This window comes from Bubalus bubalis, chromosome 11 (assembly GCF_019923935.1).
Source record: "Bubalus bubalis isolate 160015118507 breed Murrah chromosome 11, NDDB_SH_1, whole genome shotgun sequence".
In the NCBI taxonomy this organism is placed as follows: domain Eukaryota; kingdom Metazoa; phylum Chordata; class Mammalia; order Artiodactyla; family Bovidae; genus Bubalus; species Bubalus bubalis.
In genome coordinates, this window is record NC_059167.1 from 35,844,313 (window position 1) to 35,871,874 (window position 27,562).

General features: G+C 35.9%; 2 protein-coding genes across 4 annotated transcripts in view; one reads left to right on the forward strand and one right to left on the reverse strand.

Annotated features, from left to right (window-relative positions):
- Positions 1 to 810: 810 nt before the first annotated feature.
- On the reverse strand, positions 811 to 19,010 carry SOCS4 (suppressor of cytokine signaling 4). Its single transcript, XM_006064868.4, has 2 exons — positions 18,733 to 19,010; positions 811 to 6,981 (listed from the first exon to the last, which is right to left on the reverse strand). Exon 2 carries the CDS (start codon positions 6,887 to 6,889, stop codon positions 5,567 to 5,569), a length of 1,323 nt encoding a protein of 440 aa, XP_006064930.1. The 5' UTR covers positions 6,890 to 6,981; positions 18,733 to 19,010; the 3' UTR covers positions 811 to 5,566.
- Positions 19,011 to 19,054: 44 nt separating this feature from the next.
- WDHD1 (WD repeat and HMG-box DNA binding protein 1) overlaps positions 19,055 to 27,562 on the forward strand; it is a 55,023-nt gene continuing 46,515 nt past the window's right edge. For all 3 annotated transcript variants that reach the window (XM_006064867.3, XM_044924951.1, XM_044924952.1), the window contains exons 1-3: positions 19,055 to 19,188; positions 19,416 to 19,508; positions 27,344 to 27,455. In XM_006064867.3, the coding sequence (XP_006064929.1) occupies positions 19,432 to 19,508; positions 27,344 to 27,455 (189 nt within the window). In that variant the 5' untranslated portion in view covers positions 19,055 to 19,188; positions 19,416 to 19,431. The remainder of the gene's footprint in view (positions 19,189 to 19,415; positions 19,509 to 27,343; positions 27,456 to 27,562) is intronic.

The following is a 27,562-nucleotide window of genomic DNA, read 5'->3' on the forward strand; positions in this document are numbered from 1 at the left end:
TGGACACTGAGCGACTTCACTTTCACTTTTCACTTTCATGCATTGGAGAAGGAAATGGCAACCCACTCCAGTGTTCTTGCCTGGAGGATCCCAGGGACGGGGGAGCCTGGTGGGCTGCCGTCTCTGGGGTCGCACAGAGTTGGACACGATTGAAGCGACTTAGCAGCAGCAGCAGGGGTCATTGTGCATTAATCCTGAACATTAAAGTCACACCAAAAGTTATTTTCATTACTGGGTTTATGGTCAAAAAAATTTATGCCCATGTTTAAGTGCCTCACTCTAGTCCTGATCATGTGTGTCCTGATCATGAGTGACCAACAGCCTTCAGCTTTTCCCATATTTCCAGTCAATAACTGAGCACAGTGGGAATTATCCAATTAGCCCATTCCTGTCCCATGTGGGCTCCAACAGGCAACCTGTTGGGAACTAAATCCACAGCCTGGCCTTTTCAGAACTGCACTGCCCACCCTACCCAGTGCTTCCTTCAATTTCTTTTACAGATGTCAGACCTGCAATGTGGTATAAAGACTTCACCACCTTTCCCTTTCTTATTCTTCGTGTGTGTGTAAGCAGAGTTATAACCACTGGACCACCAGTGAAGTCCCATTCCCCTTTATTCTTCAAAGGTGTCCATTGCCCTTCAATACATCTCTTGTACATTTAATCACATTTTGACATGTTTCTGGAAGACCTAAAATGACACACTCAAGAACTGAAAGGAAAATGTGTAATACAGATTTAAAAATTTCTCTAAGTTGAACGTGTCGGGAAAGGATATGCAGTAGTGTTTTGAAAACAGACTACAAAGCCTTTGGATTTTATATATGAGGTTTTAATAAATAAGAAATGAAAATGTATTCAGATCAATTTATTTGAACTCACATCCAAGAAGAAACAGTCAACTTCAGGGTTAGAAAAAAAAAGGGAAACACTCTACTTCTTTTTAGGTAAGGGGTGGATCATACAAGGCTGATTGATGAGTACTAACAGCTTTGTGAAGTTACTACTTAAACTCTGTATATTCAAGTATATATCTAGTTCATACTTGGTTTATACAGAATTTATCCAATTCTAGCAAAGTCAGCATAATTTAAGTAAACCTCCTTGAGTTTTATACTCGTCTGAAAGCTTAAATTTGATTATAACTATGGCAAAAGTGATTATCTTTTCTTCCTGCAAATGTAATCAACTTTTAAAATAACTTAGGCAAACATCAATTTTACATAAACCTTATTAAGAGTAGGAGGAAATTGCAACTGTTCATCTAATTGCAGAGTCTAAACCATAAATTCAAATTGTACCATTATCTTTATTGTCAAATCAAGTCAAGAAGGCCTTTACAGACTAAAAGAAATGAATGTGAATCTGCAGGGTTCTCTAAGGGGATACTTTGAAAACCTGTCATCACGTTAGTACTTAACAGCTATACAGAAATATTTTCAAGTATGCTCCAAGGGTCACCTCTTAACTAAAGAATTAACCTGCAGGAAGTCAAGTGACATATATTATCATCTATATTTTATGTGCTAGGAAATTAAAGAGAGAATTGAGTAATGTATTCAAAATTAAAAAGTAAAAAAGACTGTCTTTATTTGAAATAGTCATGTGCCTTAAATTCCTTTTCATTGGATTATATCCATTAGTCTACATTTTTATTTAGAAGCCATAGTTACTTCCCTTTTGTCTCCACTATCTTCATGTGTTAATAGTACACTTTTGTAGTGTTGCTTATTTCTAGACCATTAAAAGAGAAAAACCCCTTGTGCTTTCTGTCCATTCTTCAGAAGTAAAAATGAATGTAAAACTATGTAAAATGAAGATTGTAAACATTTTTTTCCCCAAAGTAGAAACAATAATCTGCTTGACTTAAAATCTTTTATTCATTTGGGCATTAAATTACCTAAGCACAATCTACTTTACATTTAAACATTGTTTCCCTTGTGTTGCCTCAGGGAATGTTGTATAATTAAGTCCACTTCCTGTGAAATTTCCTCTACCAAAATGAATATATAATCTATTTGACTGTGATTATAGCTAAAAGTGACAAAAAAGATTTTTAATGAAAACTAAGAGTCTAAGAGTTAGGTCTCAAGATTTTCGTTTCATAGGAAGGAAGCTCTCTGTTACATGGATCTATAAAATGATCCAAATTTCAGAGAGACAGGAAGCTGATAACTTGATTTATCTTCTTAATGGCTTTGGCTCATGAATAAATGATAATGGTTTGTTTTTTATAAAAAGAAATGGAATTTGTATAATGAATCCTATTTGCCACATTTGCTCTACTTTTTAAAAAGGATTTCTAATTACTTAGACATTCTTTATATTATTTACAATAAGAAGTCAAAACTTTAACTGAAAGCCATTTTTTGACCACAGTTTGCCATTAGCTAAAATTCAGGAAAGAACACAAGTCTGATCACCAAATCAATAAATCTAGCCACAGGCTGACTAAAAGCTTCCTTTAATCTTCTTCCTATTACGTCTTCCTTTAAATTAAACCATTCCATGAATTATTTAAGTGAATGGCACAGTTATAGAAAGATCAGATATAATTCTTCATACAAAAATGCTCAGGTAACCTAAAAAAATCCATTCAGCATGTTTCGGGAAGTACAGTATGAATCAAGATGCTGTAGCTTAAAAAAAGGGGAGGCAGGCTTGGGGGTACTCTTGAAAGCTTCAGAGAGAAATAGAAAAATCAAGTTTGTTTCCTGGTTAGTGCAGGATGATTCCCAAAGCGCATTTAAGTGTCTGGTCCAGACTAGCTATTAGCGATTAAGTAGTTCCCTTTCACTGTCAAGGCTTTCCCCTGAGGTGATGCCTAAATTCTTAATTTTAATATTTTATCGTTTCTTTTAGCCCCATCCTCTCTCACCAGTAAGCACTAAATTTCCACCATGCTGAATGCTTTCTCGACTCTGAAATTTACACACTTTTCAAATGCTCAGTGTTCAACTTAGCTACAAAATTTATATTTATCTCCCCACATTGTTCCTCTCAAAATTTATACTCATTTACTTACACATAATTCCAGTAAGTATATTTTTAATGAGTTAATTTCTGAATGCTGAATGCTCTTTCAAATGTGTCCTCAAAAAGTCACTGAGAAAGACTTAACCTTTCTATATTCCAATCCCTTCATGCTCTAAAGAATTCTTACTCTTCTTTTCCCTTCATGGTAATCAATTCCCTTCTCAAATCTTACATTTCTACTTTCCCGATTTCTTTTCACTGTAGCAAATACCAAAGGAAAAAATACAAACTGTTTCAGAGTAAATGAGTCTCTTTCCTGCTCTCATTTATTAGATCATCTGCTTCAAGGCTATATAAATGGCAGTATTTTGAAAATGTTAACAGCTATCAATACCTTGAAGTTGAAAAAATAAGAAAGCAGAGAAAATATATCACAAGCAACCAGTTTGAATATATGAAAGGCTACTTAGATCTTGATTTTCATATAAATACTAATTTTTACCATTATAAAAGACAGCATATTTTCTTTTTCTTTATAAAATTACCTTTAACAGAATATTCATTAGCTAATCATTCCTTAGGTTTTTCTGTATTGATAAAAAGTTATCTTTAAAAGAAAAATATTTAAAACAATATTGTTTCATAGAAACAGAAAGTCTCAATATCAAATTCTGATAAAAAACTATAATTATGGGTAGAGTCTAACCATACTGTTAATTTTCTTCACCAAAGATGGATGTTTAGGAAGCGTTATATTGGTAAATAAGATAAGCTTCTCAGTGATCTACAAAAGCGCCACAATAAAGATGAGGTAGTATGAGACTGTCCAACTTTTGTAAAAGGGAAATATCATCTTTAGAAGAGATATTTATCCTGACACTGATGTTGTTATCCTGAGCCTCATCACTGCTGAGAGAGGTGCTATTTTAGTAGCTAACCCTCACTGGAACCAAGACAATCTTGAGATCACTTGAGAAAAAAAGATGCTAGAAGATAATGGTAAGAGATTTTCTTGTTCAATTTTGTGATAACTGCTAAAAACTAATTTTAAAGCAATTAATTTTAAATGCCATCTTTATGTTAACAGCAGAACTGTAGGAAAGGGAAATGCTACTTCGACATAAAAGCAATACTTAAGAAACATCTAACTGGGAAATTTGACTCAAATTTCTTTCAATCCAGGTAGAAACAGCTTCCTACTAGATAAACTAGCATCAAGAGATCAATTTACTATATTAAAAATGCTAATTTGTACAAAGGGGTAGACAACTCACCAGAAGAAGTAACTGTCTAGGAAATTTATTATTGATTCTTTAAAAAAGAAAAGTTAAATAGGCTATCACTCCATTTATATTGGGATCATGTTTTCTAAAAAATGCTTCTCTGCTCTTGAGATGCTAAACTTAAAAATATTATACCCAGTGCCCAATATTGTTCAGTATGGCATAAGCAATATAGCTCTCAAAATGTTTTCCTTTTTCTGAAGCCATACTAAAGATATGTTAGTTCTGAAAACAGGAATAGTTACCTGAAATCTGAAGATCAAAACCAGTATTAAGTTCCCTGAATACTAAGCTCCATGTTTACTTCTTGAATCTTTATTCAAGCTCAAGTCAAAATAATGGAAAACTACTTAGGTCTCTTTGGTTACCGATGGAAATTTGTGGCTGTTTATAAACTGTGGCATCTCTCCAAAGTAACAGGCTCAGTTTCTAAAAAAGAGCTAAGCAGAAGCAACAGTTCACAAGTCAATACAGAAAAAACCCCAGTTGCTTTATTATTTAGTAATTACTAGTTACTAATAGTAGTATCATTATTTTTAAAGCTTCCAGTGAGAAGGGAATAATACTTATGTTCTGAAGATGGTAACTCTTCCAAGTTTGAGAGAAAGATCTATTCAAGGAATAATAAATGACCATGCCACATTACAGAAGAATAAATTCACCTCTAAGATATCATGTCCTCATTTGATTCTTACTGACCTGATTAATCAAATTTAGTAATTCAGCTTTACAATTAATATTTAAAATGAAAACACATCGTTTGATTTGAAGCCATTTTGTTAACTTTTAACATCCCTATTAGAATTACAACACACACAGCTTTACCAAAGGCTTTTAAAATAAATGAAAGGATGATGTGGAAACTATCTTATGTTAGGAATGCCAATGACATAGGTTAACAAAGCGTTTTATGTGTTATATATAGGAAAAGAAACAATTATTTTTAAAGAAAAGTATGAAATACAGATTATTTAAATGTGTTTGCAATGCCTACAAACTTCAAATATCCCTGGATCATATTTAAGTTATAATTAAGAAAAGAAAAAATTAAGTATACAATCTACATGGTAAAAACAAAAACCAAACCTGGTCAAAAATATCCATTAACCCCTAGTGTGTAACAATTATTATTGTTCAACAATTACTGTATCCTAATAAAAATAAACTGATCTGCAAGTAAAATTTAGGGCAGAAGTTTATTTTGGACTTCAACTGCCCTTGTAGAAAAATTCAAAGTGGTATAATAAGAAAAATAAAGTATTAAATGAAAATTTGTATATAACCACTCCCTTGTTCCTACCCTTTTTCTAGCATTGTTGTTCTGGTGCATCAATCCTGAGTACTCTAACTTTTGATTTATAGTGATATTCCTTCAGATATAATTTCATGGAAGAAGGAATTGGAAGGGCATCAATGCCATCGTAAGTTGTACAGTTACAAATAACTGTTCTGCATATATGCTGCAGGGAAAAGGGGAAAGTCCGAATTAAAGGAGTGGATAAAAGTGGTTCGAAGAACATACAGGCACTCGGGTCCTTATAATGCTCTAGGAGCCCAGTAATGTCAGGCGAATGGAAGACACAAGGATCATGTGCATCAAAGCTAAAGTTGTGATTCCACTGTTCAATTCTAGCGTGAAGAGAACGACTATAGCGTCTAAAACTAACGGAGAATAAATAGTCTTCCTGTGCTGAATCTCGCAGTAAAAAGGTGCCTTCTGGTTTTCCTTCTAGTAGAGCTTCAGCTGCATATTTATCCATAACACCCCAGTAACATGGATTATTATTGATCTGAAGGAGGTCTGGTACAAGACAGTGGACATAATCAATCTGAGTATGGTACTTGGGAGGTGTTTCCAGTTGCAGGATTTCTTCATCAATTTCCCATTTGGGTTTGTTTCTTTTCCGGGAACTTGTGCAAAGTGTTATAATTTCATCATCTGAATCCATGTCACTATCTTCTATGCTGTTATTTGAAGCCAGGTTCACTATAGAGTCAGTCCCAGGACCACCTCTACCCGAAGAATTGTTACTGGTTATGACACAGGGCTGAACACTGGTATGTGAGAAGCAGCTGACCTCTTCCATGTTTCTTCGCTGTTTTAGCTGACCATCCCTCAATTCGCTCTGAGACAAGTCTGTGCTTACCCATTCATCTGATTTGGGACTTATAGGAGCAGTGTGTCGTTTAATAAAATGCCACCTAAAGGCTAAATCTGATCGAGGTGGGAACGGACACTTATCTAACATGAGTTCACTGATATGAATTTTTCTTTTAGATGGAAGCCCTGAAGAGTGCCGACTACTACAATTCTTTATTGGAAAACACTGCCCCACAGCATCTTGCAGTTTCTGTTTAAGAGATCGGCCTAAAAATCTATGCCCACAGGAATGATCTAAATCCAACTCGATAGATGAACAGCTGTGCTTCCTTTCTTGGCTCCTTAAAGGAACTTCAGTTTTCTCTATAGCACTCACTGTTTCAGCATCTGAACAACTTTCACTCTTTTTTGACCAAGATAACTTCTTTCCACTCCACACATAACCATCCTTTCTGTCAGCACTTCGACTCCGGCTAGTTTTGGGCCTTACATCTACATTTTTACTATTACTTTCACTATTTTCTGCCATTTTAACAAACTGTCCACAAATTCCAGTGTTATAAATAATGCTTTTTCAGTTTTTCCAGTAGAATGTTTCTTCTGGGTACTTTCTGGATGTATCTAAGGAAAAAAAATAAAGATCATTAATTGTCATCAACATTGCATAGTTTATATATCAAGTCCCAATTATATACAAGATGAAAAGATGAAAAGGGATAAATACACTTTTTTTTTTAATTAATTTATTTTAATTGGAGGCTAACTACTTTATAATATTGTAGTGGTTTTTGCCATAGATAATTAATATCTTTTTCAAAAAAGTACTGGAAATGTTGGAAGGCAGTTCCAAGATATTTTGTTCTCATTTAAATAAACTACTTTACCATATACTAATAATTCTATAGTGCCATTGAGTCAAGAATCTGAGTTTCTTTCCCACAGCTAGTTGTCAATGTGAATCAAAAAAGCTAAGCATCCTGTCAGCCAAAATATATGTCTGAAATGTTAACAATTTCTGGTTTATTTTTTAATTTCACAGCAGACCAGGGAATTCTTTGTCAGAGATGAGAAAACTATGAGCTGGTATTTAACAATCACTACCCTCCTTCTGGGTTCGATCCCTGGGTTAGGAACCTGAAGAATTCCATGGACTCTAGAGTCCACGGGATTGCCAAGAGTCAGACATAACTAAGCGACTTTCACTTTCACCCTCCTTGTAGGCTTCCTCAGTGGCTCAGTGGTAAACAATCTGTCTGCAGTGTAGGAGACATGGGTTTGATCCCTGGGTCAGGAAGATCCCCTGGAGAAGGAAATGGCAACCTGCTTCAGTATTCTTGTTGGGAAAGCCCACAGACAGAGGAAGCTGGGAGGCTACAGCCCACAGAATCACAAGAGTCAGACATGACTGACTTAGTGACTAGACAACAACAACAACCTTCCTTCTCTCTCGTTTTCTTTTTTTTTCTTTCGTTTTCTTTTCTACTGATTGAAAATATGAACAATTTTAAGTTATAAAAGCTGTTAAGAATTTATTAAATAAATAATCAGCACTGAACAGTAGAAACGTCATGCAAGAATTCCCAATGTAATTTTTGTCAACTCATTTAAATATTTGGTCAATTTCACTATTAGTCTACATGGTGTGTGGAAAATTTGGAATTGGATAAAAATTTGTTATTTTACACACACACATACACACACACACACTTACATATTCTTCCTGATAATTTCAAAAAAACAAACAGATAAAGTTCTATAGGGCAATGCCTTTCCTATGAAATTGGCTAGGTAGCCTAAAATTTATAATGTAAACAAATTTTTAAGATTAATAGTAATGATTGGTCATAGATAAAAACTACTTAGCTATTATTAGATGGAATAAGATTTAAGTCCAAGTTTGGGGGGAGGGATTCTATAATCTCAAATATTTTATAAATGGATATTGAATTTTGTAATTAAGAAAATCAGTTGTACTCAATATTCTCAACCATTCCAACAGTTAAGTAAATGTTGAGAGCTATCAGAATCCATTTTCATAGCAGTAGAGTTTGAAATAAGCATCTGCAATGGCAAATATGATTGGGACGTGCTTAAAAGTATGAACTAATGATAAAGGCTTGCCATAAAAAGTTGTTGTTGTTTAATCACTAAGTTGTGTCTTACTCTTTGCAACCCCATGGACTGTAGCCTGTCATGGTATTTTCCAGGCGAGAATACTGGAGTGGGTTGCCACTTTCTTCGTCAGAGGATCTTCCTGACCCAGGGATCGAACCTGCACCTCCTGCATTGGCAGGCAGATTCTTTACCATGGAGTCACCAGGGAAGCCCTTGTCATATAAAGGACCTGATTACTAAACAAAGAATAGCATCAGGTGATTATACTTATTATTTTGATTTAGTGAGCTCACTGGTACATAATCATTTAAAATTCACAGAGAAAAAATATTTTAAAATCTAAATTTGAAAGAAAACATCATCACTTAGTATACCAAATTATATTTAACAGTATGCTTTGGTTGTTCATTGACTAAATTCCACTGAACAAAAATAAACAGGCAGAAGCTACAGAGTACGCTGAAGAATATGAAGTCATTGATCAGAAGAGTCCCTTATTACTAAGAGCTTACACTTATGCTTTTCAAGATTAAAAAAATTAAATAAGAGCCCCAAGCAGATATTTTTTTGTTAATATTACATACTTTCAACTTTTTTATTCAATGTGATAATGTGAAAAGTATATTATGTAAAATTTAAAATATCTAGTGTTTTTATTTACTTTAAAAATATCAAAAGAGCAGATTATTAATTCTAAGGTCAACTTTACTCCACTGCATATAAACATGCTCATCTTCCTTTGTTATCAGAGCTAATTCCACACCTCTGCTCTTGATGACATTCCCACCTTTACCAGGGTCTGCTTCCATCACTCTCTTCAAAAACAACCAAGTCTCCTATAAACTCTTCTAGTGATTCCAATACTTTCTTTAGTTATAATTGCTGCTATCCATATTAAATTTCTTAATGAATAGCTGATTTCCCCTCAAAAAGAAAATAGCTTTGGTTTTTTTCTAATTATAAAAGAAATAATGATGCAGTTTAAAAATGGCTAAGTGAAAATCTTTTTGCTCCACTTTTCTCTCAGAAGTCAGCCCAAAACAAGGGAAAATGAGGAATAAAAACACAAATCTCATCTTCAATGAAACTATCATGTATCTATAACCTGAGTGACAAAATGCAAGGACAGAAAACAAACAGAGGAGCAATGACTGACTCAGCAGTGGAGAGGTTGGTGACACCAGGCACAGAGGCAATGCTGATGAGAAGACAACAGAGCAGGCAAAGTCCAGGACACTCAGATGCACCAGATTCTACAGAAAGTATGTATGGAGAACAGTTCAGAAAAATGGGGAACCAGGTTGAAAATCTGTTAGGGCAGTTAGATCTCTCTGGTTCTTACTCTCATACTTAGAGGAGATAGGATTTTATTATTTGCAGAAATTGAACCAGAAAGGCTCAAGACTTTGGATACCAGACATAGTAAGGATAGATGGGAAGCCTGGGACTAAAATCAGAAAGTTCCCTGCTCCATTCTTCCATCCAACTTCCAGAATTCCAGTGGTCAAACTTACACCTCCCTAATAAGAGATTGGACAATACTAAACTGGAGAAACAGAATAACCAAAGAGAAAAGATCTATAGATTCTGGTAACTGGAAATCCTCCAATAAAAAGCTGGAGGGCCACCCAGGCATTCTGTGAGGCTCATCCATCCATAAGCCATGCCTGCTTACTTATACTTTCAGACAGCATTGTTGTGCTTCATTTACTCTAGATTATGATAGGTCACTAGACTTTTGAGGAAAGCCTTTAAAATAAACAAGTTACTAAAACACAAAGAACTTGGAGGAAAAAAGTAACCATGAAAGTAATGAGAAATAAAATAGATTTTGTACTAGCCATATGACCTTAAAACCTCAGTTTCTTCATCTATAAAATGGAGACACTGATGCTATATATTTAATTAGGCTGGTAGGAATTAAAAGAAATGTTATGTAAAATACATATGTAGCTCAGATTCTAAATGGAGCAAGTATACAATAAAGGTTAACATATTTCTTTTTTAAAAAAGAAACAGATATTACATATGTTGTTTTATTATAGCACCCAAGACAGTTTTATAGAAATAGTTCATAAGTAAAGAAATCACTGAAATACCTCTGTCTCTAGCCCAGTGCTAACTATAAAGTTTATGAGCACATATAACTTTCAGGATGATAGCTAATCTTTCAAAATAAAAAAGGATTAATAAGCTAGACATAGCTAAAACTCAACAGACTATGAAGCTAAGAACAATTTGACGTTTTCCACCAGAGAACTGACTTCCAGCCTCACTCAAAACAAGTTTAAACACTAACAAAACAGATTTATTTTGGCAAGGCTTACCAACCTGTACCTAATAGGAGTAATCAATTAAGTATCTCTGGATTTTAGGTTAACTGTTCTTACATATACTATTGCTACAGGTATCCAAAAAATAAAGTGAAAAATACCATTGTCCTAGATGAATTTTCCATACCTGTACTTAAAGCGTTAATGCACAGAAAATCTTCTGACTGGTTATCTTTTGGTATCTAAGCACTATAGCCTTATATAAATTTTACATAGCTATTCTTTTGACAGATATGCTTCAGAAGTTCCACTTTTTATAAACTTATGGAAAAAGATATATTTGGTAAAATATACCATATCAATGGGTTTCCCTTGTAGCTCAGTGGGTAAAGAATCTACCTGTAGTGCAGGAGACCCGGGTTTGGTTCTTGGGTCGGGAAGATCCCCTGCAGAAGGAAATGGCAACCCACTCCAGTATCCTTGCCTAGAAAATCTCATGGACACAGGAGCCTGGTGGGCTGCAGTCCATGGGGTCACAAAGAGTTGGGCACGACTGAGCGACTAACACTTACTTACTTACCATATCGATATATTGGCCAGAATGTCACTTAATATTGTAGTCTTCAAAGTAGGAAGAAAATTTAACTTCTATTTATACTTGTCTAAAAATTAGAAAACTCTATTAATATTGAATATATGATTGGCAGTGTTCCATTACTCATTGTGAGATGGGTACTTGTCTGATGAGGTGCTGTTCTGGGGGGAGGAGTGGGAGCTCCAAAAAGCTAAGTACTTGATGGCAACCCTCTCCATTTCTTTGTGCACTTTTAGTGGATCACAACTGCTTCCATGTTGTTGGAATACATTTGTGGATTATATTATCTTACATAAGAGAATCTTTACAATACTTTGTGAATAGACATGACCATGGAAATTCTATAACACAAAGTTTGCTAGTTATCTCAGGGCAGAGTTCCATCACTCAGTCGTTTCCAACTCTTTGTGACCCCATGGACAGCAGCATGCCAGGCTTCCCTGTCCTTCACCATCTCCCAGAGCTTGCTCAAACTCATGTCCACTAAGTCAGTGATACCATCCAACCATCTTGTCCTCTGTCATCCCCTTTTCCTCTTGCCTTCAATCTTTCCCAGCATCAGGGTCTTTTCTAATGAGTTGGCTTTTTTTTTGCATCAGGTGGCCAAGTAGTGGAACTACAGCTTCAGCATCAGTTCTTCCAATGAATATTCAGGACTTATTTCCTTTAGAAATGACTGGTTTGATCTCCTTGCAGTATAAGAGACTCTCAAGAGTCTTCTCCAACACCACAGTTCAAAAGCATCAATTCATCGGCATTCAGCCTTTTTGTGGTCCAGCTCTAACATCCATACATGACTACTGGAAAAACCATAGCTTTGACTAGATGCACCTTTGTTGGCAGAGTGATGGCTCTTCTTTTTTAATACTCTGTTTAGGTTTGTCATAGCTTTTCTTCCAAGGAGCAAGCATCTTTGAGTTCCATGGCTGCAGTCACCATCTGCAGTGATTTTGGAGCCCAAGAAAATAAAATCTGTCTCTGTTTGTACTCTTTCCCCATCTATTTGCCATGAAGTGATGAGACTGGATGCCATGATCTTATTTTTTTGAATATTGAGTTTTAAGCCAGCTTTTTCACTCTCCTCTTTCACCTTCATTAACACGCTCTTTAGTTCTTTGCTTTCTGCCTAAGAGTGGTATCAACTGCGTATCCGAGGTTGTTGCTATTTCTTCCAGCAGTCTTGATTCTGGCTTGTGCTTCATCCAGCTCGGCATTTCGTGTGATGTACTCTGCATATAAGTTAAATAAGCAGGGTGACAACACATAGCCTTGACATACTCCTTTCCCAATTTTGAATCAGTCTGTTGTTCCATGTCCAGTTCTAACTTGCTTCTTGACCTGTAAACAGATTTCTCAGGAGGCAGGTAAAGTGGTCTGATATTCCCATCTCTTTTAAGAATTTCCCACAGTTTAGTTGCTAATATTATAAGACAAGTTATATATTTTTCTTTTTCAAAATGCCAAGTGTTCTTAGTTTGATGACCTTTATTGGGATAATAAGCAGCTCTGAGAAGCTATTTAACAGATACATTAAGAAAAAAGGCAAAACAAAATATTTAACTGGCTATTCATGGTTTAGGTAACATCAGAATTACTAGTGAGAAAGTAACTGCTTAAAAAAAAAGGCTATGGAGAAAGCTTTTTAGAAAAAGAAGATATTCAGAATTTCCTTCACTATTACATGATTTTGTTACAATAATGATAAAAATGTATTGTATATAAACTCTTGCATCTTTACACTTAAAACACATGGCAGAAGATCTAATCTCTTTTGAAAGTTGCATTAAACCAAAATGCACAAAATTAAAAAATTCAATTACATCTCCCTCAATAAAAATACCATTAATTTTTAGTGAAAAAAAATTTATTTTTAAAGAGTAAAAATGAGTTTTAAAAAAACATTTTGGTGTCTTGCCAAACGTTTGTCTATACACATAAAGTCTGAGTGTTAAAAAACAGTGTAAGGTTCTGAATCTGAATGAGTTCCCTCAACCCTATCATTAATAGTTGGAGTTTTACATAAACTTTGTAAAAATGAAGTAGAAGATGAGATACAAAATGAAAAAAAGAAGTGGCTTTACTACCATTTTTATATAGTATACAAATCAAAGATGATATCTTGAAAAATGTTGACAAATCAACAGTCTTTGTTAGTAACTGCAAAGAAACTTTTCTTTTTTTAAGAGAGTGAAAGAATCACTTGGGAGAAGGTTTCTTTGACTCTTGATTCAATAATTAATTTTTTATGAAGGCATCTAAGTTACAATACCTTGGGGACTACACAGTGACATTTTTAAAATTATTATTTCTTAATGAGGAAGTGGCAAGTGTCTAAAGTAAGTTTATATAAAAGCCTTTTTCAAGAAATCAAGTTCCCAGATTCACTAGCCATTTGATCCCAGGTTCTACAATCAACTGCACAGATAGCGATAAAAGATTGAATACTGAAAGTGACCATCCTAGACTAACAACAGATTTAAATGACATTTAGTTAGTTCTCTTGAATAAGGCTGGAAAGATGATTTTAATTCAAATTTCCATTGAAAACTGTTGTAAAAGTTAGTAAATAAAGGGTTAAACCTCATTTATCTAGAAACTTCATTTGTATTCTCTATGATGTTAGATAACAGAGGATTATTGTATATATTAATTAGTCATTGAACTACTATGTCCACAATGCTGATGTCTACTTAAGACCAAAATTCATGTAAGTATTAAATTTGACCTTATAAAGAATAATTTACTATACTATATAAAGAATTCCCAGATAAATTATTATTCTGGTAGTAATTTCCTTATTAAATCTATTATTCCAAAGTTTACCTGCTATTATGTGTCCCAAAACTCCTTGAATGCATTCTGATCATAGTCCATGATATTTAAATTGGATTCTGTGGTCAGAGTCCTTGATATTTGATCATAGGCTAATATTTGAGTTGGATTCTAAGGAAACACTTAAGAGTCCACAAATGGAATATACTGGATAGTATACAACAGATAAATTCCTCAGAATGTTAATCAAAAAACATGAAAAATGTTTTTTTCAAATGTTTAAGAGAGAAACATCTGAACTATAAGTGTTTTTTTCTCATTACCAAAGCAATATAGGTTCATTTTCCAGTAAATATTTTAAAGTACCTCCTTTTCACTGCTAACAAGCCATGGCTCAGGGGACTTAACTGATTTGGAAAAAGAGAAAACAAAACACAAATAAACACACACACTGATTGGCACCACTATACCCTTTCTTCCCTTCTCCAAACATTCTTCACTTAATTTCCTACCTTTTGCTTATACCAGTGTTCCCCAATCTGAACTTCTGTGTACACTAGTGCTAAAAGGTATTAATAACGTGTTCTATACAATTGAAGTTTCATTATCAAACTAGTTTGGAAATCACTTCCCCACTGAAAGATAGCAAAAGGTTCCAAGAGGTCCTTCAGTTAAGAAACCTGATTAGGCCACGGTTTCCTATACTTAACTCAAAGTAAACCCTTTTTGTGGAACAAACTGTGGAAGAAACATTAACTTGGACTAACATTAAAATGAATGTACATTATGGTATGCAAGCTAAAGAGAAATGTCTAGGACCTGTCACTGAAGAGGGTTAATCTAGGGTGAAGAGGGAACAGAAAACTAAGGGCTGGCACTACAAACTTCTAAAAGCACAAGAACCTTAACAGAATTTTAGAAATCAGAATGCTTAAGATACTTGATTGTGACTCTCAGAGAATAAATTGGATTGTACAGATATATTTTTTCCTTTCAATTTATAATTTTTTAATTATAAAAATAATATACGCATATTTTAAAATATAGGAAACATTCAGGAAAGTTCAAAAAGGAGGGGAAAAGACTGTAATTCAATTACCTAGAAGCAAGCAATTTAGACATTTTGGCCAATTTCCTTGCAGTCTTTCTTCCTATGACTGTAATTTGGTCTAAGAGAAAGTTTTTAAGTTTTAAAGGTCCCTAAAAAATTAACAATCTAGTTTTTGACTATATCATATTTAAAAATGAAGCATGGTGCAGATGAAATAGCATGAGTTGCTAAATAATCAAACATGATCTAAAATTCAGACTCTGTCACTTACTAGCTGTCTCTCCTGATTTTTAAAATCTCATTCAGCTTCAGTGTTCACATTATTAAATCTGGATAATGCCAGCTGCCTCATGTTTTTACTGCCAGGGTTAAAATGTATGAAAATAGCATACATTGAGCTTAATGAGAATATGTATTACATTCTGCAATATGTTATGTTTTCTCAGAACCTTCCATGTAGAATGAGCTAATTTCAAAAAATAAGAGCTAGGAAAGTGGCAATAAGGAAAAAGAATGAAAGGAAACACAGGCTACATAAAAGGCTAGAAAATCCACACAAAAACATATCTCAAAAATCTGAGGCTGAGGATGCTTCATCATTTCTGAAATATCATAAAGCTCTTTCTATTACTCCTGATATTAAACATGCTCTTTTTAAAAAAGTTTTAAAGTTTCAAATTATTGAAAAATATTATGGGTGTAAATAATGAAACTTAATTATAAAAAATCTGTAGTTTCTTACAAGCTTAGTAAATCAATTTCAACAGAAATAGTAGGCAAAGTTTTTTTCTTTTAACTGATCATAGATTCTTCTTTTCATGGCTTTATGATAATTATATATGCTTACATTTAAGCCTAGGTAACAAGTTTTACATACAAACTAGTATAATGTTATTCTAGACTTAAAATTGCCTTCATATTCTGATAAAACTAAATTCTAAGTTTTATGGCAACAGTTATGACTTGGAGAGCCAGTCTGGCAGACTACTTGGATCAGAAGTAAAAGATCTATTTCTAGTTCTGACACATGGTTAGGTGTGTGACTTTTGACAACTCATCACCTTACTGAGCCTTGCTATTTTTTTATTGATAAAACAATGATTATATCTATTTTGCGGTGGTAAGGATCCACTGTCATTGTAACAACACAGGAGTCAAATACTAGCTGTCCTTAGCCAGTGGAATTGGGTAGGTTGAGAGAAGGTCTTTCACTATATTCACTTCAATACCTTAAAAGTTTAGACATATGCAAGTATTATTTACCCCCAAAATAAATTAAATAGGCTGGTAAGTTTGACACTTTCAGAGATATAAAAATCTTCAGATTTCTAAACTGTCTTAATATTTTTTTTACTCTGTTCTCAGTTTTGTTATTACTCTCTTCTTCTAACCTTATCTTTCATAAGATTAATAATTTTTATATCTAATACATATTTTATTAAAAAGGAATTTTAAACATTCCTCCCATAAGGCAATATTTATAAGCCTCCTGGATAAACTAAGATTATGTGATATTATTATTTATATAGGTAATACTGCCACAGTAGAATGGTAATAGACTCATGTTTTCTTACCCTATTGTCCTTGAGAACAACAATATTTGTGAACCTAAGGGTAGTATGAATGGTCACCACAGAGCAAAGCTAACTAACCTTCACTGCAGTTGAAGCTGCGACCTTGGCATCATTTTCAGTGAGTTCATTTAGCTATCCACTCCTATGAGACATGCACTGCTATGATAAATTCATTTGGAAAACTCTGACAGCCACATCAGTGGCAGACAGCAGCACTGGTTTCTTTTTTAAAATCTATATTATCTTAAATAACCAGGCAATTTTTACTAAGATTCAAGTTATACACATTTCATTACCACACCATTTGTCTTGTATGTATTAGCTGAATGTTTGTTTCCTTCAACAACATCATGAATTAATTGAAGACATTAAAATTCTTTTTAAAATTTGACTGAAAAATGGAAATGTGAAAACACATTGGAAAAAGCAAGAATACATCTTTTAATGTTCAAAAAAATTTACTGAATAGTGATTCAAACAACTCCATTTTGAATGAACCATTAAATGCCCACCCAAAGTACCCCATTAATAACACAAGACAATTACTTTTACACATTCATGAGTATCTTCTATGTACTATAACAATTCTATGGAAATAGGTGTCATCTTCATTTTAGAGATGAGGAATCTGAGGTTTAGAAAAAGTAAAGAAGCATATTCAAGGTCACATAACGAGTAACTGTGAGAGTCAAAATTAAAATCTAGGTTTGTTCAGCTTTAAGGCCCAAGCTTATTCCATACATGTTAAATCTGTAAAAGAAAAAACAAAGCAAAACATATACATATACACATTTTTCTTTAACCTATGAATCAAATGGCTTGATTGCTAAGGCAGAGTTAAAGGAGAGAAGCGCGAACACCATTCATAGTTTTAAAGTCACATGGTGTTACAGATTTTATAGTTAGAGCATTTGATACCTACAAAGCTTGTTCCAAATTTGCAGATTCTTCTTATGCTGAGCTCTGAAAAGTACTACACTGAAATCTCATGATGATATATTCGATATATTATCGGACTCCGTCTCGAACCCCATAGTCTATGCAATGATATTTACTTGGATTAAAAAAAAAAAAAACACAAACTAGAAATCGTTCTATCTAAACAATGAAACATCTCCGGACAAAAATTAAGTCACTCGGAAAGAATCATCTCAGGAATCTTTTGCTCTTGTGTAAAAACAATAGGTTGGTTATTTCCGCACAAATCCCAAGTTCTTTTCAGCCAATCATTCTTCATTTGGAGCCTTAGTACTTAAAGCAACACCTTACACAATGCCAACGCGGTAAGAACAATACCACGGTTTGTCTAAATGTGTTTGCAACTTTCCCCAATGAAACTAGACTGAAAAACAATGGGGGAAACTCTACAAAGGAAAAACGTTTCACTTATGTCATAATCAAATTCCGACTGAGACTAGAAGGTGGGTACCACAAAATAATATCAGTTGTGAAGGTTTTCATGAGAGATCGGTCTCCCAACATGGAGATCGTGAAGATCCAACCAAAGCATAAATTTAATGTCCAAGACCTTAGCAAAGACCGCAAGGATCCAATGAAGTACTCAACAATACACTTTAGCTCTTCTTTTATAGATATAAAAGAAGATATGCACTTCATTGAACTTTAGGTGGAGTCTGAATAGGGAAACACGAATTACTTCAAGGGACACATGTACAATGTCCTATAGAACGAGCATTAATGTACCAGCCGCACCTCCAGGAATCGTGAACTGAGACTAAGTCTTCTCTCCTTTACCGCTATAGAAATGACAAGATGAAGGCGTCGAGGATGCCAAGATTAAAGGCTTGAAAAGGGTCTCGTCTTCCTTTTCTTTAAAGAACAAGCCCAGACATTTCATTCTCTAGCCCGGTCCCAAGGAGGGGCTGGACCCGTTCAGGGACCTGGATATGGCTGCCAGTGAGGAGCGCCAGGAAAGTAGAAGCAGACCCCGCGAGGGCAAGGCCAAGCAGAAACCACCCTTCCCCCACTCACCTCTCGGAACGCAGTTTAACAGGGGCTATCCTTGTAACTGCCGCCATCACCACCGCCATCACTCTGGGTATTCGCAGAGGTGGAGAAGGGAGGCCCAGCCACTCCGGCACCTCATGTAAGTCCTACGAGGCGATTGTCGGTCTGCAAGCCCCCATCCTGCGGTGCCGGGTTCTCATCGCAGACATCGCACTCACCGCCTCCACCTGCTCCGCCGGCACTGCCACCACTTCCGTGTTCGGCTCCCTCCCTTTCTTCCTCACTCCCCCAGCAACCGGCTTTTTCCCGAGCGGCGTGCGCGCCGCTGACGCCACCGCCCGGCGTCCAGAGTCTGGACCGCGCTGGGAGTGGGCGGGCCGGCGCAGGCGCAGTGTGGGACCACGCCGAGCGCGGGAAGCGTCCGGCGCCGGCGCTCGCTCCCCCGTGCCTTTCCTCGGCTGTGGAGGTTCGGTTCTTTAGGTGAGTCGCCCCTCGCTGGCCTCGTCCGTGCGGCCCATCGAAGACAAGCGTGTTCTCTTCCTGTCTATGTCGGACGGACCCTTCGTTATATCATGTTTGCGCCCCTCGGGTTGGGGAAAGGGGGTGCCGAGGGCATGTCCCGCAGAAGACTGACCTCGCTTCTTTACGATCAGCCCCCGGCTTTCCTGTCCTTTAAAATAATACTAACTTTTATAAAACATTTTCAGATAAGTAAAGGAAAAAATGCCTGCCACACAGAAGCCCATGAGATACGGACACACAGAGGGACACACAGATGTCTGTTTTGATGATTCTGGGAGGTAAGGTACTTTGAGAACCAAAAACGAGGTTTCAGGTGTGAATATTAGTTACTATTCTCTGTCATGTAACTAGTGCTACGTAAAATGGCTCATCCAGATAGAAATAAGGTTGAAATGCAAAATGGCACATGTGTCGTCCATAGATTTACTGTTTCATTCAGCCCAGCATGGTGGTTTTAGTATATCAAGAAAGCTAAGGAGTGTGACATCTTACTTCCATAGGAATTGGAAAGATACGAGCTTTCCCCCACATTCCCCTTTATGCATCTCACATTATTAGTTATTTTGCCAGAATGCTAGCTGCCTGATCGTCAAATTTAGTGTTTAATTCAAATTTTTTGGAGGGCCTTTTGTGATGCTCTTTGCTTTTTAAAACTGTTTGAAACTTTTTGATAGGCTTCCCCCCCACCCCACCGTATTTCCTCTGCTTGATTCCTAATTTGTGATATTTTCTCAGGATTATTCTAGTCCCTTGGAGGGGTATAATCCTAATTAACAGTCTACACTTGGAATAGGAAAGAGTTTTACTTGAGCCAAACTAAAGACTATAGCCTAGGAGACGCAGATTAAAGAAGCACTTGAATTGTGTTCTGTTGAACTACAAAATGAAGGAGACTTATAACAGCACAAATTGCAAAATTGCATGAGTAGTTTGTCAGAATTATGATTGGTGTGGGCAAGAAGTAAGGGTGCTTGTTAAGTAAGGATTAGTTGGAGTCCAGTATGATTGTATAGTTATAAGGTTGTAGTTGGCAGCTGCTAGCAGATACTGTTTTGAGAACAGCTGGTGATATCCTTGAATCTGATACAGTTCAGAAAATTCAAATTCTCAGCAATTCAGGAATGTATTTGAAACCATATCCACAATGGCCACCCAGCTCTAATTTGAATGCCTGAGTTACAATTAGTCCATTTTAATTTTTCAACATATTCTGTTTTTAATCGGTTAAAGCAGGTGTACAGTGTATGTTTGACAGGCCGTAAGGCAGGTTGGCAATGGCACCCCACTCTAGTACTCTTGCCTGGAAAACCCCATAGACGTAGGAGCCTGGTGGGCTGCAGTCCATGGGGTCACTGAGGGTCAGATATGACTGAGCGACTTCACTTTCACTTTTCCCTTTCATGCATTGGAGAAGGAAATGGCAACCCACTCCAGTGTTCTTGCCTGGAGAATCCCAGGGATGGGGGAGCCTGGTGGGCTGCTGTCTATGGGGTCGCACAGAGTCGGACACGACTGAAGTGACTTAGCAGCAAGGCAGGTTGATACAAGTAGCATGGAGTTTAAGTTAAATCATGTATAAGCCACAGTGATTTCCCCATATCTCACTGTGTGAATATCTCTCGCAGCTTCCCTTTTAGCTTTCTGAATTCCTATGCAGCACTGTCCAGTTGTGCGGCTTCTGCTGTCACTCCTGTATTGGTTGATTCACTGAGAAAATATTGCATGTCTACTCCACTGGGTGCTAGAGATAAAATAGAGCAAACAAAGCACAGTCTTTTCCCTCATTGACCTTAAAGTCTTTGTAGATTGACAGAAACAGAATACAAATTAATTGCAAAAAATACATTTAGAATTACAGTTAGAGTTATTAAGTGATATGTTCAGTAGTAAGCATATAGGAGGGGGAAGTTGGCCTAGTTTCAGAAGGGAGGGATCTCTGAGGAAGTACTTCTTGAGATGAGATCTGAAGACTGAGTAGGCATTAAGAAGGATAAAGAGATGGATGATGGTGGCAGTGGGGTGGTGATATTGGCATTCCAGGGAGAGGGAACACTGAAAAGTTCCAATGGGGTTAATTCCACAGCGTTTTTGAAAGTCAAAGTGAAAGTTGCTCAGTCGTGTCTGACTCTTTGTGACCCCATGGACTATACAGTCCATGGAATTCTCCAAGCCAGAATACTGGAGTGGGTAGCCTTTCCCTTCTCCAGGGCATCTTCCTAACCCAGGGATCGAACCCAGGTCTCCGGCATTGCAGGCAAATTCTTTATCAGCTGAGCCACAAGGGAAGCCCAAGAATCCTAGAGTGGGTAGCCTTTCCCTTCTCCAGCAGATCTTCCCAACCTAGGAATTGAACCGGGTCTCCTGCATTGCAGGCAGATTCAACTGAGCTATTGGGGAAGCCCACCACGTTTTTCTTAAAGGAGTGAAAGAAAGCTAGCCATGCTAAAGTGTTGCAGAGATTGATGAGAGTTGAATTTGTGAGGGTATTGAGTAGGCATCCTGTTCAAGGCCTTCTGGGCTTTTTATTAAGGAATTTAATTTTTATCCTAAAAGCAGTAGGAAGGTATTAAATATTTGAAGCAAAGAAATGTGATCTGTCTCATTTTTGAAAAGATACATACAGGATGAAATGGAAAAGGAGCAGAAGTGGATGCAGAGAGACTATTAGGAGATATCTGTATTAGTTCCATTGAGTGGGATGGAAGCTTGGACTAGAGTAGACATGGGTATGGAGAAAAGAGAATGCATTCAGGAGATATTTAAAAGGTAAAATCATCAGACTGGATCAGATACTAAGGATGAAGGAGAGGGAAGTGTTTGGGATAAACTGCGTTTCTGGATGTTTGGGGAAGTAATTGGCTATTCAGAAATAATGCAAAACATATTTGAAATGGAGGTTGTGAAGTGGAGATTGTGAGTTTGCATTTGAACCTAATTAGTGTAAGATATCTTTGAGAAATCCAACTGGAGATTTAGTACTTCCCTCAGTTGTGTCCAACTCTTTGCGACCCCATGGACTGTAACCTGCCAGGCTTCTCTATCCTGGAATTTTCCAGGCAAGAATACTGGAGTGGGTTGCAGTTTCATTTTTCAGGGGATCTTCCCGACCCAGGGATCAAGTCTGTGTCTTCTGCATCTCCTGCATTGACAGATAGATTCTTAACCCCATTGCCACCAGGCAGTTAGATAAATGGGTCTAAAGCTCAGAGAAGAAACCTGAGGTTGAGATAGAAATCTGCATCTTTAGGTGATACCTCTTGGAATTCAGAATTGTGGTCCTGGCTGGAAATCTCTGTGGGGATTGTCAATACGTAAATGATATTTAACACTATGAACTTGGATGAGATCACCTTGGAAGGGGGTCGGTTTTTTTTTAAATTATGAAACTATGATAATACGTTTACAGCAGACTTGGAAAATACAGAACAAAATAACATAGTTCCTCTATGTATTACAGTTATTTTTTTAAGTAGATAAATTAAGATTTTAGTTGGATTTTCAATATCAAACTCTAAAAAAATAATAGGATGAATAGACAGAAAAGTAGAAGTATATAGTAGACCTGAAAAGCACTTTGAACCAGTTCAACATAAGTTAAGATTTATACAGTTTTCACACAACAGCAGGATACAAATTCTATTCAAATTCACATAGACTGTAAACTGGAGACACAGGAACATGTCCAGGGACATAAAACAAGGTACAAAAATTACATGGTCTGAAGGTTTTTGAAATCGTATAGAGTCTGTTCTCTTATCACTGTGGGATTATGTTAGAAGTCAATATCAAAAGATATTTGAAAATAACCCACATATTTTCAAGTGCAGTGTAGCATTTACCAAGGAAGACCTTTGACTTAAGCCATTGAAAGCCTCAATAAAGTTAAAAGACTGAAAAAAACACAAGAGGGTGATTGCAGAGAAGAAAGCATTTAAATGAGAAGTTAATATCAAAGATACTTAAAAAACCCCATGTATTTGGGAATTGTCCACTTGTAAATGATGGGTGTATCTAAGAAGCCATAATAAGGAAAATTAGAAAATATTTATAACAGTACAAATGAAACGAGAATTTATCAGAATTTGTTGCACGTAGCTGAAGCTGTTCAATGCAACTAAATACAATGTAGACTCTTGAATAAGGCATGAAAACAAATAATGGACACTAGCATAAAATTTTGTGAAATTTGAACAAAATTTGTGCTTTAAAATACTATGTCACATGTTATTTATTTATTTTTTTTTTTACAACATAGTATGTCTTTATATTCTCAGAATTGGATTAGAAGTTTCAAGCCTCATTCAGAATTTTTTTTTAAATCACCGAGATAATAAGCTTTATAGACTTTTTTCACTAATACTAGATGCTAGAGTAAATGGAACTATATCAAAGTTTTGAGTGAATATAAATTAGAAATCTAGCATTCTATACATACTAAGTCAAACAAGTGGAATCAAAATGTCATAAATTTTTAGTTAGACAAAAATTCATAAGTTTTCTAATATATATATTATACATACTACATATATATATAGGTATACAAATACTACATTTGATAAAGGTTTGAGAAAGAAGAACAACAAAAAAAGAGAAATTAGAAATCATATATTAAATGAAATGGGAGTACTGAATATGAATTAGAAAAAGTGAAGGATTGAGGTCCCGGCTGGAAATCTCAATGTGGGAGTTGACAATATGTAAATGATATTTAATGCTGTGAACTTGGATGGAATCATCTAGGGAGGGAGTGAATGTATTTTTTTTTTTTTTTAAGAGATTGTAGGTCTAAGCCCTGGGCACTCCAGAATATTAGGATACCAAGTAGGAGAAGGAGGTGTAGCCAAAGAGATAAGAAGGGATTGCAAGAAAAGTAGAAAATCAAGAGACAAGAATGGTATCAGTAAGCCAAATAAATATTTTAAGGAGGAGGAAATACACTATGGCAAATTCTGCTGGTGGGTCAAGTTGAGAGTATTTTTATTTGTTTTGTTTTTTAATGGAGTGGTAAGAATAAAAGCTTTGTTACAATGATTTAGGAGAATAGAAAAGGATTGGAGTTTATGAGGATGATACTTAAAGAATAAGAGTAGTGGAATAGGAATGTGAAGTCAGGAAAGGTAATCTTTTAAGGTGAGAAAGATTACAGCATATGTTTCAGTGGAGAGGACCCAAAAGAGGGTTAAGCCAATATTAGAATAAAAAGAAGGAGACTGGCTATGGTCTTTGAGTGGATGAGAGGCACTATGGTAGAGTAAAAAGCAGGAGGGATTGGCCAGAGATAGGAGCACGGTCAGTTTTATAAATAGAGGAAAGGAGCACCTAGAATGAATGTGGAGAACATGTGGATAATTTCTGTAGACTGTTTCTGTTTTCTGAGTGAAATAGGAAATAAAGTCATTAGTTGAGAATGGACAGGAGGTAGAGGTTTGAAGAAAGAGGAGTAGATATGAGATAGATGGTTAGTAGAGAAGGTAAGTTGAATGAACTAGGGAAATGTAATTGGATTACAGGGTAGCACTAAAGGCCTAATTCAAATTAATAGTTACGAATTTAGATTGGGATGAAATAATCTAGTTCTGTGTTTTCTTCAGTTCTATTTAGTTCTGTAAGTGCAAATTTATTAATAGGCAGTGAGTTGGATGTTTAACCTGGGTTGGGTTTTTTTTTGGGTAGACAAAGTGAAAGCCAAAGGATTTATTTGAGTGTAACACTGAAGAATTCATTTTAGTGACAATGTGGATCTAAACTAGATTAGGAGGTATGTGAGAATTTGAAGGTATGAGAAACAGTGGAAAGGTACTTTCAGTAGATTGTAGATAGAATTGTGATAGAATTTAAAAATTGTTGGAGTTAGGATATTAAGGGTATAAGGTGAAACAATAAGTGATTAAGATGCTTGAAACAGATTATGAACCAATTGCAGTGTTGATAAAGACAAAATTTGAGTCTGACATGGGATGGAGGACAAGATCAAGTATCAGGAGGTTTCATCTATATGGATATTGAAAATACAGAATTGCAATAGGAATAGTGTTAGAGAATAATAAGGAGCCTTCTGCTAAAAATCGTTAGGGAACAAGGGATTTCTCTTGAAGAATTTGTAGCTGGTCTGATGACAGTTTCAGGCTTTTTTTTTTTTTCCTGAGAGTAGGGTGTGGCGATAGAATGGACGGAGTAATAACGTGGGGTCCCAGAGGGATATAGAAAAGAAGTCAGCCACCACTTAAGAGGGCTGAAGAGGAAGCAGTGTTCTCAGAGGAATGTTCAGAAAAAAGCTGATTTTGCTGGTGCCTGACCATAACTTGCATGAGGCCCACTGGAAGGGTTAGGAAGGGGTGGTTAGATTAGAGAAAGAGCATTGCTGTGGGAGAGAGGATAAAGGTGTGGTAGAATTAGTCCTTTGCTTAAAAACTTATTGTGGATTTCTTCATTTATCATCTAACCTAGGACACCTTTGAGAATGGGGAGAAGGGTTTCAAAATAAAGTACAGTTTTTTTAATTATTTAGTGATTGGCAAATTGTTCTTTTTAATAGATCTGTAACATACTACTATTCAAAAACTATTTCAAGACAATTTTTTTGTAAAAAAATTGGTGACAAAACATTAAAAATTTTTTTATCAGTTAACACCTGTTGTCTTTGAAAAGAGGTGTTATGTTATATCAAGAAAGGGTTGGAGAGGGAGAGATGGATTATCAGTGGTTGTCTTGCAGATTTACCTAAATGTTGAGGTGAGAACTCTGTTCATGGCACTTGTTACACTGCAGACAAGATCATGGCAGAAACTGAAAGGGAAAAGAAGTCTGTCAAATTCACCAATTTTGATACAACTAGTACTAATGTGTTTTAAAGTGAAAAATTAGGACATATTTTAATGCAACTAATACTAATATATTTTAAAGCAAAAAATTAGGATAAATGCCAAATCAGCTGGGTGCATAAATCAAGAAAGTCCAGGGCAAACTGGGACTTACAGTCCTCTTATTTATTTCTTATAGAACCAAATCCAAACTCCTTACTCTGGCGTTAAAGTCAATCTGCTTTTTTCCCCCTCAGTTTCCTGGCATGCCTGCGCCATGTAAACTCCCCTGTGCTTTACTAATTTCTTATTTTGATTAACGTAGTATTGTCTGTTTGAAACTGTCCTTTTTACCAATCTCAGCATATCCAGTCCTACCTGTCCTTTTCTTATGAGCCCTTCTGACTTTCCAAGTGGAAATTAGTTTTTTTCTTCAGAACATCCATAGTTTTGTTTTTATTTTTGGCTGTGCTGGGTCTTCACTGCTGTGTGGGCTTTTCTCCGGTTGTTACAAGTAGGAGCTACTCTCTAGTTGTGGTGCACAGGCTTCTCGTTGTGGAGCCCTCTTGTTGAGGAGCATGGGCTTCAGTATGCTCAGCATGAACTCAGTAGTTGCCACTCCTGGGCTCTGGAGCACAGGCTCAGTAGTTGTAGTGCATGGGCTTAGTTGCTCGGCTGCATGTGGGTTCCTCCTAGATCAGGGATCAAACCTGTGTCTCCTGCATTGGTAGGTGGCTTCTTTACCACTGAGCCACCAGGGAAGCCTCCATCCATAGTTTTTTATATGGCTACTCTTTGCCATTTACCATTTTATTTTTGTATTTTATTTACTGTTGTGTCTAGAGAGGACATAACAAATGAATAACAGCACTCAGAAAATAAGATTTGAGAGATGACAGATAGCCACTTGAATAATCAGCTTTGGATAATTGAGCTCTTGCATTCATCCATTTATTCATTCAGCATTTATCAAAGCTTCTGTCAGAGACTGCTTTGTGCTGTAGGCACAATGGTAAGCAAAGTAGACCTGGTCCCTGTCCCTGTTGTTACAGAGATTACACGTTTCACTTTTCTTACATTATTGCAAATATCTAAATAATTTTATGCCAAGGAGAAACTGTAGAGAACATAAATTTACATTTTATTTTATAGAATGAGAGGTTAACAGTCCTTGTTATCAAGGTTAATGTATATAAAATAAGGAAACATTGGCTGTTACCTTGATTTAATTAAAAAAGAGATAAAGTAGCATTCCAAAAAAATTAATAAACCTAAAACTGGGTGACTTTTTAATGAGTGTGTTTCCTTCACAGCTGTATTGTAACTTGTGGAAGTGATGGTGATGTGAGGATTTGGGAAGATTTGGATGATGATGACCCTAAGTCCATTAATGTTGGAGAAAAAGCATATTCATGTGCTTTAAAGGTATTAAAAACAATTACAGCAATTGATATGAAATGACACTGCCATGTGATGTTTGGATGAAAATATTTTTATAGAAGTTCTGAATGCAAATCTATTTTTTATATCTC